This window comes from Silene latifolia, chromosome 1 (genome assembly GCF_048544455.1).
Source record: "Silene latifolia isolate original U9 population chromosome 1, ASM4854445v1, whole genome shotgun sequence".
In the NCBI taxonomy this organism is placed as follows: Eukaryota; Viridiplantae; Streptophyta; class Magnoliopsida; order Caryophyllales; family Caryophyllaceae; genus Silene; species Silene latifolia.
Window position 1 is genome coordinate 14,645,388 of NC_133526.1, and position 12,734 is coordinate 14,658,121.

Here is a 12,734-nt window from a genome sequence, read left to right on the forward strand (position 1 = left end):
AGAGTTTGGCCCGTGAGCGGTCAATCAGGCCTAATTTTGGGAAGCCTCCGAATAGACTTGGTTTTGAAGATATGGTGGGTTATGCACTTCAGTTCTTTGAGGAGGTGGATCCCGACTTACATGAGCCATCCACTTTCAAAGAAGCACTACATGTTCTGACCGCCCAATGGCTTGCTTGCCATGGGAGATGAGATAGAGTCCCTTCAAAAGAATCGGACACGGGAATTATCCAAGAAGCCTCAAGGGAGAAAGATTGTTACTTGTAAATGGGTCTTCAAGAAGAAAGAGGGAGAGACTAGCTGCTTGAGGGTATAAGGTATAAAGCTCGATTGGTAGCTCGTGGGTTCATCGAGAAAGGGGGTAGACTACAATGAAATATTTTCGCCAGTGGTCATTCATACTTCCATCAGAGTGTTTAACAATAGTTGCATATCAGGATTTAGAACTCGAACAGCTAGATGTGAAGACCGCTTTCCTAAATAGAGAGTTGGAAGAAGAGATATACATGACTCAAAGACGGTTTCCAGTTTCCTGTAAAGAAGACTATGTTTGCTAGTCAAGAAGTCCTTATATGGGCTAAAACAGTCTCGAGGCGAGTGGTATAAAAGGTTTGACAACTACATGTTGGAGATTAGCTACAATAGGAGTCCGTATGATTGTTGTGTTTATTACAACAAGTCAAGAATGAGTCTTTCATTTATCCGATCCTATATGTAGACGATATGTTGATAGTGCAGAGAGCAAGTCGATGTTCGAAATTGAAGGGTCTTCTCGGTCTTGAATTTGAGATGAAAGATTTGGGTGCGAAGAAAAAAATTAGGAATGGAGATCTACGAGGATAGGAGCAAGAAGAAGCTTTTCTTATCTCGGAAAGGCTATATTCGAAGGTGCTAGCAAGGTTTGGCATGTCTCTTGCTAAATCCATAGATACTCCTAGTGCATCGAATGCACATCTGTCATTGCTTTCTCACCCAAGTCACCAAGAAAGGGAGTACATGTCCCGAGTTCCGTACTCTAGTGCAAAGTGGGTAGTTTGATGTATGCTATGGTCCGCACTAGACTTGATTTAGCACAATCGATCGTGTGGTGAGCCGGTTTATGGGTGATCCAGGTAAAGAGCACTCGGCAAGTCGTGAAGAGAATTTTTCGGTACCTTAAGGGTACGTCTGATGTTGGTCTCATTTATGGAGGTGATAGAGAGTGCCTTGTGTCGTGGTACTCGATTACGATTATGCGGAGATGTTGACATGAGACGATCAATGACTAGTTATGTTTTCACTCTTGGAGGTTCATCGTCGGTTGGAAGGCTACATTGCGGCCTACGATTACTTTGTCTACTACCGGCGCGAGTATATGGCGTTGACCGCAGCAGCGGACTAAAGAGGGAATCGGTTAAAAGGGTTGGTCGAGTGATTTGGGCCTACATCGAGCAAGCTATTATATTCTCGTGATCTTAGTGCAATATGCTTGGCTAAAGATCAAGTCCATCATGAGAGGACTAAGCAATTAGATGTGAGATATCACTTTCTGAGAAATGAGAAGAGGATTAAGGTGAACAAAGTGGGTACTGATAACCCACCGACATGTTCACTAAGCCGGTTCCGCATAGCAAGTTCCAACATTGTCCGGACTTGCTAAATATCTCAGATCTGTAATTGCCCTCTTGGGGCAATATCCGAGGGGAAGGGAGAAGAGCTTTCTGGTACATCTGACATTTATGGGAATGCATCTGGTACATCTGTCTGTTTGTGAGAGAATTCAAGTCAAGGTGGAGATTTGTTGGGTTTGTGCCTTGATTCTGTTAACCGCCGCTAGGTCTGTTTTGGGCCTTTATTAGGTCATTCTGTATTAGGTCTTAGAGAGTATTATATAAACTCTCTAAGCCCCTACCTAGCAGTCATATCGTCTGAATCTATAATCTGAAAACTCCTCACATATCAATAAAACTCTCTCCCTTCTACCCTGTGGACGTAGCTAACACACCGTTAGTGAACCACGTAAATCTGTGCGTTTGTCTCTTTATTGTTTTTATCAGTTCTTTCTTGCATCCGTTATAACAGTAACTATAGCATGTTGTATTTGTCTACCTAATAAACTTGTCAGTTCTTTTGCAAACATGCATATTGAATTTGTAAACACATCCCTAGAAACGTAATAGTTCGTGTGCAAGTATGCTTTATGACATATAGCACCAATTACCGTGGTTTGTTTGAAGTGGATTTGTTGCTGGTATTATTGGCTAAACTTATTTTGTGTTTTTCACTTCATCTCATGATGGTTTTAGAGTCCTAGTGGTTATGGGCTCATGCCATATCGCTTGCCTCCAATGCAAAATCAGGCCCCATACCATAATTTGCTTCCTCAAGGAAATGCATTGTGAGGTGCAAGACCCGATCTTGCCTCTGGGATAGCACCTAGAAGCTATGTTGGGTCTGGTTATCCAGCGGTACCAAATATTCGGTTGCCTATGACTTATCAAGGAGCTGTTCTGAATCAGAGGCCTTTGAACACTTCTCCTCGTTCCATGCCATCAACAGTACCCAACACCCCTGCAGGAACTGTTAAAATTCCTGGACCTTAATATGTTGCTTTCTGTAGGATTTGTGAGTTACGTATGACTCACCAGCAGCTGCACAAACTGCGATTGCTATGATGAATGGTTTTCAGTTGGGTGGTAAGAAATTGAAGGTCCAGCTAAAAAGAGATAACAAACAGAGCAAACCATATTAATTTGGAGATTAAATCATTGATGGAAGACGGTATGTCTGAATACCGGGTTCAACTGTGCACAACACTGCCCTAATTGGAATTGGTTAAGGTATTTAAATCCAAGAAACTTGTATTGGTTGTGCCAGGACCGCCAAATCACTTGTATCTTATGTATTACTAAATTCATTTGGATGTTTAGATCTTAATTTATTGATTCTTCCTGAAAATAACTCTTGCAGCTATTTCTCTGTACATGTCTCCGCCTATAAACAACAGTCTGTGTTTTCATCCTGAAAATAACTCTTAGTTAACAAATGACTGCATAATTTGTATGAAAATAAACCCGCTCTTGAGTCTTTCGGTGTTTTCATCAGTCGCAGTAATTTGACATACCAATAGCATAGTGGCAACATCTATCTCTTACCAAACAGTATAAACACCGCGCGCGATACAACAACTAGTAATGAAAAAGGTTGCTCCAATTATCGGTATCACACCCAAAAAAATAACGCAGACATAAACAAGATAGATTATGATCAAGTAGTAATAAAATTACAATTTAGAAAGTCGGTTGTGAATAAAGTGTTGAACCTCATCAAACAACAAGGTAGCTTGAGGCAACTCAGGGAAAACATAAAAAGCATGAATAGCCGTAGTATACTCAACTAACTTAACCACCTTCCCACTTTTCCTCAACCATTCATAATACCTCCTTTGCCAATCCTTCAACGGATCAAACCCGCCTATAAACAACAGCGTTTCCGGAAAATCCAACCCTGTTATATCCACCGCATTTGGCCCACTTACATTTACGGCCCAATGATCCGTGTCTAGCCCATCTGGCAAGAAGGCGTTCCACATCCACCTTGTCCGGGCAACAGATACAATGGGGGCCCCTTCCAGCTCTGTTTCGGACGCAACCCTATCCATCCCTCCGAAAAACGGCTGTATGTTAATCAACCCGATAACTCTGAGTTCCGAGAATTGGGTAGTACACGCTGTGACTGTCACATTATGTGAGATATTCCCTCCCGCGCTGTCTCCTGCGATAAAACAGCGCGACACTGAGGCATTTTGGGGCCACATGGGGATTTCGTGGCGGCGGGTGTCGAGGAATTGGAGGACGGAAATGCCGTCTTCGTACTGACAAGGGAACTTGTTCTCCGGAGCAAGACGATACTCGACGGAGCACACGACGGCGTTGAGTCTCCGTGCAAGGCGGCGACAGACGGCGTCGTAAGCAAAGGAGGAGGCGGAGAGGAAGGAGAAGCCGCCGCCGTGGAAGAAAACAATGACGGGGATGGGTGACGTGGTGGTGGTTGGGTGGTGAGGTAGGAAGAGGCGGAAAGAGAGATTGGTGGTGGGGTCGACGGTGATGTCGTGAGTGGAGACGGAGTTGATAGGGGTGGGGTTGGCGGAGACGCGGCGATCAAGGAGGTTGAAGACGCGGCGATTGACGGTACCGTTGTCGCGGCGGACGGTGTCGGTTACGAGGTTGAGGAATTTGAGGAGGATGCGGGTTTTCAAGGGTAAAGACAGGGATTGTAGGTTAGATGGTTGAGGTGGTTGCAGATTTGATGCTGCCATTGATTGAAAGATTGTAGGGTTAGATGGTAAAGTTTGGGTTGTGTAGTGATAGTGTGAATGTGTTGTGATAGTGCTCATACTATTCTCTTTAATTGGGTTGGATTTTGGAGCGTTGAGTAGTTAGTCCTCCGTATTTATTATACAAAAAATCATGTGATCCATCCAGACTTACGTATTTATTATGGTAGTCGTAGTCTCGTAGACACAAGAGTCAGACTGTGACGGATTTAAGACCATCCTCAAGCAAGGTCATGAGGGAGATCATGAACTTGTTGGGTCACTTTAATCACTAATTAAGGAGCAAAATAGCATGACTAGGGGTGAACAAAAAGTGGCCCGGACCGGCAAACCGGACCGACCCGGACCGTCCGGCCCAAATCCGGCCTGCATCAGATATATACCGGTCCGGTCTCCGGTCCCAAAAATATGGTGACCGGTCTCCGGTCCGGTCCGGTCCGGTCCACATTAAAAAATAAAACTAAATTTGCCTTATAAATTAGTACCGGTCCGGTCCAAACCCGGAAAAAACCGGACCTAAAGGGTTCCGGTCCGGGTCCCCTCCTAACCCGTCCGGTCCGCGGTCTTGGGATATGTGGTTATCCGGTCCGCGGGTTCATCTGGTCCGGTTCGGTCCGGTCCGGTTTTGGACCGGTGAACACCCCTAAGCATGACCCATTGCAAGTGAAGGTCAGTTGGTGACCCTCGGTTGAGAAACTTGACCCAATTGGTGACCTGCTAGGTGTCCCTATTGTATTGGATATAAGCAAAAACAAAAGGATTGAAACACATCGTTCCTGACACTTCTCATTTCCTCTCTCTACCAAAAGAAAAAAAAGAAGGTAATAAGGAAAATAAGTAAGAATTATATATTAAACCAAAACAAAATAAAATATGAGGATACCCAAAATGACTATATTATTTAATTATCTACAAAATAAACTTAGTTTTGACATATTTTCTTCAAGATGAAAAAAGACAATAATGATGCTGATGGTGAACGATGATGATGATGATGTTGATGGTGACGGTCCACGAACGAGTTTGGGGGAGGAGATGATATTGATTGATTTTAAGGACACATTAGAAGAGATGAAGTAATTTCAGATTAAAAAGTAATTTGTGTTATAATTTGAGATCTGGGTTATAATTAGGGGAAGCTATGATCCAGATTGTGTATCTTCTTCCTTTTAATGGTTTTTGTTTGTGTTTTTAGAGAAATTGAAAGGAGATTTGGGTTTTCTAGGGGAAAATGGTAGGAGGAGATCTGGGATTGATGATATTGATTAGGGAAGGGGTTAATTTTGGATGGGCTTTGGCCTTTGGGTTTGTGGAACCACGTTAACTAGTTTTATACCCGTGCAAATTGCACGGGTTTGCTTTTTCAAATTTTTTTATTAAAAAAGATGTAAAAAATAATGATCATAGTTAAGATTTTAAATTGTACTCTCTCTGTCTTGGTCATTTATTGTCCTATTTTATTTTTGGATGTCTCTCAGTCAATTATTGTCTTTTCTATTTTAAGAATGAACTTGATGAACAATTTGGGCATTCACACTTAATTTGATCCACTTGTCATTTAATAATTGGCCCCCTCCTTTTTCCTTGATCTCTGTCCCAAAATCAAACGACAACAATTGACCGAGACGAAGGGAGTATTATTTTAGTTATTATGTTTTGATTAGTCATTACTTCCTCCGTTTTTATATGATCTACCCATTTGTTGAATATATGAGTAGTATTTTAATAAAATGGGTAGATCATATGTGTAACGCCCCGTAATTTCGGACCGTTAATATATTTCGGAAATAATTTATTAATCAAATAAAATTTGATATTTAAGTATTTAAAGTAAAAATAATTCAAAGAAATATAATTTTAATATATTTTGAAGAAAAGTATTTATTTTGATAGTTTCTGTAACACCCCCTCATACCAAGGTACCTTACCAGGACTACCCAAGCATGAAAGACTGTTACCATCTCGGTTGCCCGAGGTTAGTATAGATCAAAAGCGTCCGTCCTAAACACATTTATTAGAAGTACTGTAAATTATTAATGTTTACAACAATCCAAATCCAAGCCAAAACCAATAAAGTGAATACAACTGAGGACAACTACAAAATCATAGCTAAGACTCGTGATTGTGATACTACAACTGGTGATGACGACTTCCCCATGACCGCTCAAGCTCATCAAATGCAATACCTGTCAAGTCTGCTCACCATCCCCGAATGGATCACCGCAGGTTTTACAAACAACAATCAACGGGGTCAGTACCATTCAATCAATGTAAGACAGACAAACAATGTAAGACTGATCACCCTCCATAGTAACCGACTACACACCAAGGTGTGTAGCCCTGCCAGATTACCCATCGCAACAGGTAAACCACTCCGCCAGTGGGTGACCGCAGCCCATCCCCACCAAGTCCAGCTCATCAACGAGCGACTATCAATCCCTGTCCCTTAATGTGCACATCCCCTCTCGTGACGGGTTCCACGGAGGGCGAACTAGGGTGTGAAGCCACTCCCGCAAGTGACTCCACCACAATCACACACATCATCACAGCTGTCACAACATCACCACCGTCACCACAACACCCATACTCCGATGATCAGCAGATAACAAAAATTACAATACAATCACAATCTTAAATCAATTAACAGCACTGAGTAGGGAAAACCCTACCTTTTCGCAATCCGCTACGCTGCAATCAATCATACAAATGCACAACAATTACCACATCGTCACCTACAACAACAATCATATAATTCCAATCACTAACTGCAAAACCCCATTTCCCCCAATTCATAATCAAAGACAAACCCTAAATATCAATCATTGAATATAAGGATGAGGACTTACCGACGATGAATCAAAGGACAGAATACGATTGCTATGATCACCCAAAGGATAGATTCAGAGATGATTAGAGCCAAAGGAGAGATTCAGAGATGATTAGAGCGTCGTAGGATGTTTTAGGTTTTGTGAATTCTAATTAGAAACTGCTTATCGTAATATATAACGCCCTAATCATTTCCAAATCAAACCGCGAAAATAACACTCGACGGACCGGATACTCGGTCGAGTATAGAACATACTCGGCCGAGTATCCTCTACTCGGTCGAGTATTCCGTATACTCGGCCGAGTATTCCTCGGCAGAAGCCAAACATAACACACACTTAGCACTACTCGGCCGAGTAGGCTCTACTCGGTCGAGTATTCAACTTAACAAAATCCGTAGTGTTACAATCTTCCCTCCTTAAAAAGAACTTCGTCCCCGAAGTTCAACCCATACATAAAAACAAACCTACCAACTTGACTAAGACACAACAACGCAACTAAGACTCAAAACAAAACCTCACCCTATAACACATGAACTCTTAACACCAACTCCACCAACTATACTTACCTCCACAACATGTCTCACGATATCGTATCAACTACATCATATCTCTCTCGACACTAACTCCATACACCACTGCTAGCTTCGTAACATATCACCTACTAGAAAATCGAATATCAAAACATTCACAAACATCAAACGGAATGTTACATTCTACCACCCTTAAAAGGAACTTCGTCCCCGAAGTTTACTCACCCTCATAACCTCATCCTCCAACTGTCAACACTATAGAACTTATATACATCATCATCCAACTGTCAGCACTATATAAAATATTCTCACACTCCGAAGCATCATACTACTACAAGCACGACCATGACCTTTAACAAAATCAACCACAATACGAATCAATCTTTTATTCTACATCAAGACTCAAACTTCCAAATCTACTACAACCTGTACAACCATTAAACTCTCTTTGTCACATCCTACTCCTCTTAAGATAAATGTTACGTCTTCGTAACGCACTAATACCAAACCTTATCTATATCTCATTACCCTCTTTACCACCATATGTCAAGGATAACCGTCTATAAACCAAACACTCACCATGCATATATCTAAGGCTCTCTTACTTAAACAATTCTCATACTTTAATTCAATCATCACACCACCTAACCTATACCTCAAAATCTTTAGCTTAACCCAAAACTTCAACTCTTCCACATTACCGCAACATGACATACCTCTCTATATAAACTATATAAAACTCTCATCGCCAAAAGCATAACTCACGATTCACACTTGTTACGTACACACACACTAGATCCTCAAGTTTTTTCTTCCATTACCGAAAAACTCATACATAACTCAACATGGCACTAATTCCCCAACACCCTACACTCACTGTCTTCAACAAAGGATTATGAACCACCTGCATCTTTCGGGTCATTACCACACATGTTCTACGACTCACTTGTCATTACCATGTCTACTGAAGCCTTATCTAGAACAAGATCAAAATTACTGTAACAACCTCTCACAACCGTGTCCCATTAACCGAATATCACTATACCATGACAACAACGAAAATATATACAACTCTATTTCATATCATACTCTACCCTCATTCTCAAACTTAAACTGGTAAAGAAAACATCAATAAACAAAACATTTGTCTATCTGTACAAAGTGAAACTCACAGGAAGCAACATCAAACAAAACAACAATTTATGTGTAACTGATATGTACTATCGAAACTTGAATCATAATCATCCTGCCTACTCCACCACAACCGGTGACGGCATCGCAGCACCGCCACCAACAGCCACACCGCAGTGCGAAAATACCCGCATCACAACACTAAATATCATGCCCGGATCACCACCCGAGGCACAACAACCACATCGTTAAACATCACAACCACATATAATTCCCATAAAAACTGACTTAGTATGACATTTCAAACAAGAAAACACACTCAAAACCGTTTTACTAGATTATAACACAACATATTATACGGAATAAACTAACAAGAATCTCATGAACATCATCCTTACCATTTCACGGAATGAACATGTATCATCAATACACATACAATTTTAACTATCCATGCCAGATCAATCAGATTATTACCTTTTGAACCTCATTCTATTAGTATACCGTACCCAACATAAATTACAAAACATTCATATAACAACTTTATAATTATCACACCATACAACTTCTTGTGAGGTCAGAACCTCACACAAACCTTTACACATATCATAGACCCGTAATCACATCCAACTAGTCAATCCTGATCACGTAAGTTACCACTTGACAATGAATATCTCTTATCCGGACTTAACTCAGGTGCCCTTCCTAACATCTCTTCTCTTACACACAATTATCACCCTCCCAAAAATGTAGTCATAACATCGCACCCAACTTCCAAATAACACCTCGTATATCCACATCTTATACTTCCTCACAACCAAACATACTAACCACCTCCACAAAATCAACCTCATTAGAACAACTAACTTCCCCAAAGTAACATCATCCTCAGCCACTAGTGACACTACTATGACACCAACATCCTTCATGTGACTACTCTCTTACTATCACTTCTTAATATAACAATCTGTTTCCTCTCTTTGGTTATCATCCCAAATACGAACATCCAATCCATCAACAAAACATACCTCAACATTATCCCAATTCTATCTTTTATCATATCGTTACCTAACTCTCCACCAAAATCTCAGATCGTGCAAACACTCTACAAGCTCCTTATTCCCTTAATACCTCGAAACCCACGGCTAACATGTCGTCCAGCTCTCCTATATGACCATCAACTCACACCCCCTAGTGAGGCTATCGTACATTTCCATAATTTCCTACCTTCATGCTCCTTAACTCCGTTCAACGTTCTCTCAACTTATTCCATCCCTCTTTCCCCCTTTTTACTCAATAACACCAATTAATAATTCATCTCCTTTCTCTTTCTACCTAACTTTTAGTAATCTGTTTATTTTCTCATAGCTCCACAACTCTAATTCCATTAATTCATATCAATATCTTATCATTCTTCTTATCATTTATCATCTCTCATCTTGCTTCACACTCACCTTTGTCACCAACAAGTCGACACACTAACGGTTACTCTTCAATTAGTCGTATCTCCCTTTCGTATCTCTAGAAACCAAAATACACCTCATTCCGTTAATTGTCCAAAGAATTACACACTAGGCTCACCTCTTGATATTCCAAATTCCCAAACTTGGTCACTATCAACAAATCCACGTCGCGACATAACTCTATCGAAGTTCACTATATACCCCTCTTCTCCATCCCTCTAAAACAACCTTTCATCACATATATCCCTAACCAACAAAATCCTAACCGTCTCCCTCCATAAATCCTTACGCATCCCAATACGCCACTATTCGTATCCCTTATCTCAATCTTTCATTCTCATGCTTCTTTACACTTACATCACCCTTGCCCATATACACTTACTTTTATACTACTCAACACACGGCTAAATCACTCGTCATATCTCACAAAACATGCTCTTTACCTCAATTAGCTCATCATTCTTCCCTTTTCTTTTTCCACTATCCTTCACAACCACATTAACACATGTCTTCCTTACCCAACACATGTCCCTCATAAGCCGACATTCTCCATGTCATAACTTCCGGTAACTTACGTATCAAGACCGTCACACATATAAAAGAATGTGTTAAGACTCAAAACATACAGGAGTATATACCCTACGACTCAAAACAATGTAAAAGCATAGCCACCGGCTCAAAACAAAAGTATGAACATAGCTACCGACTCAAAGTGGCCGCTCAATGAGGTACTCGATCGAGTACATAACATACTAGGTCGAGTACAAGGTACTCGGTCGAGTAACTATATTACTCGGTCGAGTTTCCACTCCAGAAGCAAACTCAATTGTCGCAGAAGGATTACTCGGTCGAGTATTGGGAATACTCGACCGAGTAGACCTTACTCGGTCGAGTATGAGACTACTCGGCCGAGTTCACGACTCCAGACGCTAAACAGTATTATCACAGAGAGATTACTCGGCCGAATATGGAATACTCGGTCGAGTATAAAAGATACTCGGCCGAGTAGGGACTACTCGGTCGAGTATTGGCGCAGTTCTCAGCACCGTCCAGTTTTCGTAAAACAGTCATATCTCACTCGTTACTTGGTCAATCTGGGCGTGTGACCTATCGTGAGAATCGTAAGAAGACAAGCTATCACCTCAACTTGGAATTACAGCCATATCATTTCTAGAACTCGACTTATGACAGTTTTAAGACAACCCTTCCAAAATCGGTTTGTATACAAATCAAAATTCCTTAACAAAACAACTTAAACATGCATAAACAAATAATAACGACCCAATACCTCTAAAAACCAGTACATAGGTGAACTTTTATCATACCCACATGAAAATTAAACACGACATTCACATGCATAGGCGCATGACCTTAATCACATGCTACTACCAACAACCAAACATTAACATTATCATGATTATGTACCCATGTACCACTACTCTTTTGAAAGCCACATAATAAACAGGTAACATGCTCAACATATTTCATGTTCAAGATATATCGCATACGAATTCACAATTCATCTTTCATATTTTACCATGTTCCAACACTTAACATGTCAACATATTCCATGCTCAAAGTTTCAACATCAACAAATCGTCGATATATCTTTCAACTACTATCATATTCCACTTCTTTCCTTATTTAATCCAACCATGCACAAGATTCAAACTATAGATATCAAACACACATAACTCAAACATATAACAGTTTCTCCCCCATGTGACCGGCTTGAGATCGTAAGGGCCTTAGTGCGACTCCGGGACGTCTCCCAAGTCTTTGCGGTAGCTCCAAACAACTCTCCCCGGGTTCATTTTATTTAGACTCCCTAAGTTCATTGGTTCATTTGTTTTAGGTGCCGGAATCGTCGGCTCTGATACCACTTTGTAACACCCCCTCATACCAAGGTACCTTACCAGGACTACCCAAGCATGAAAGGCTGTTACCATCTCGGTTGCCCGAGGTTAGTATAGATCAAAAGCGTCCGTCCTAAACACATTTATTAGAAGTATCAGAATTATTAATGTTTACAACAATCCAAATCCAAGCCAAAACCAATAAAGTGAATACAACTGAGGACAACTACAAAATCATAGCTAAGACTCGTGATTGTGATACTACAACTGGTGATGACGACTTCCCCATGACCGCTCAAGCTCATCAAATGCAATACCTGTCAAGTCTGCTCACCATCCCCGAATGGATCACCGCAGGTTTTACAAACAACAATCAACGGGGTCAGTACCATTCAATCAATGTAAGACAGACAAACAATGTAAGACTGATCACCCTCCATAGTAACCGACTACACACCAAGGTGTGTAGCCCTGCCAGATTACCCATCGCAACAGGTAAACCACTCCGCCAGTGGGTGACCGCAGCCCATCCCCACCAAGTCCAGCTCATCAACGAGCGACTATCAATCCCTGTCCCTTAATGTGCACATCCCCTCTCGTGACGGGTTCCACGGA

At 41.1% G+C, this 12,734-nt stretch overlaps 1 protein-coding gene across 1 annotated transcript; it reads right to left on the reverse strand.

Annotated features, from left to right (window-relative positions):
- Positions 1–3,223: 3,223 nt before the first annotated feature.
- Positions 3,224–4,549, reverse strand: LOC141599626 (putative carboxylesterase 18). The gene has a single exon (XM_074419703.1). It carries the CDS (start codon positions 4,372–4,374, stop codon positions 3,262–3,264), a length of 1,113 nt encoding a protein of 370 aa, XP_074275804.1. The 5' UTR covers positions 4,375–4,549; the 3' UTR covers positions 3,224–3,261.
- Between the last annotated feature and the right edge of the window lie 8,185 nt (positions 4,550–12,734).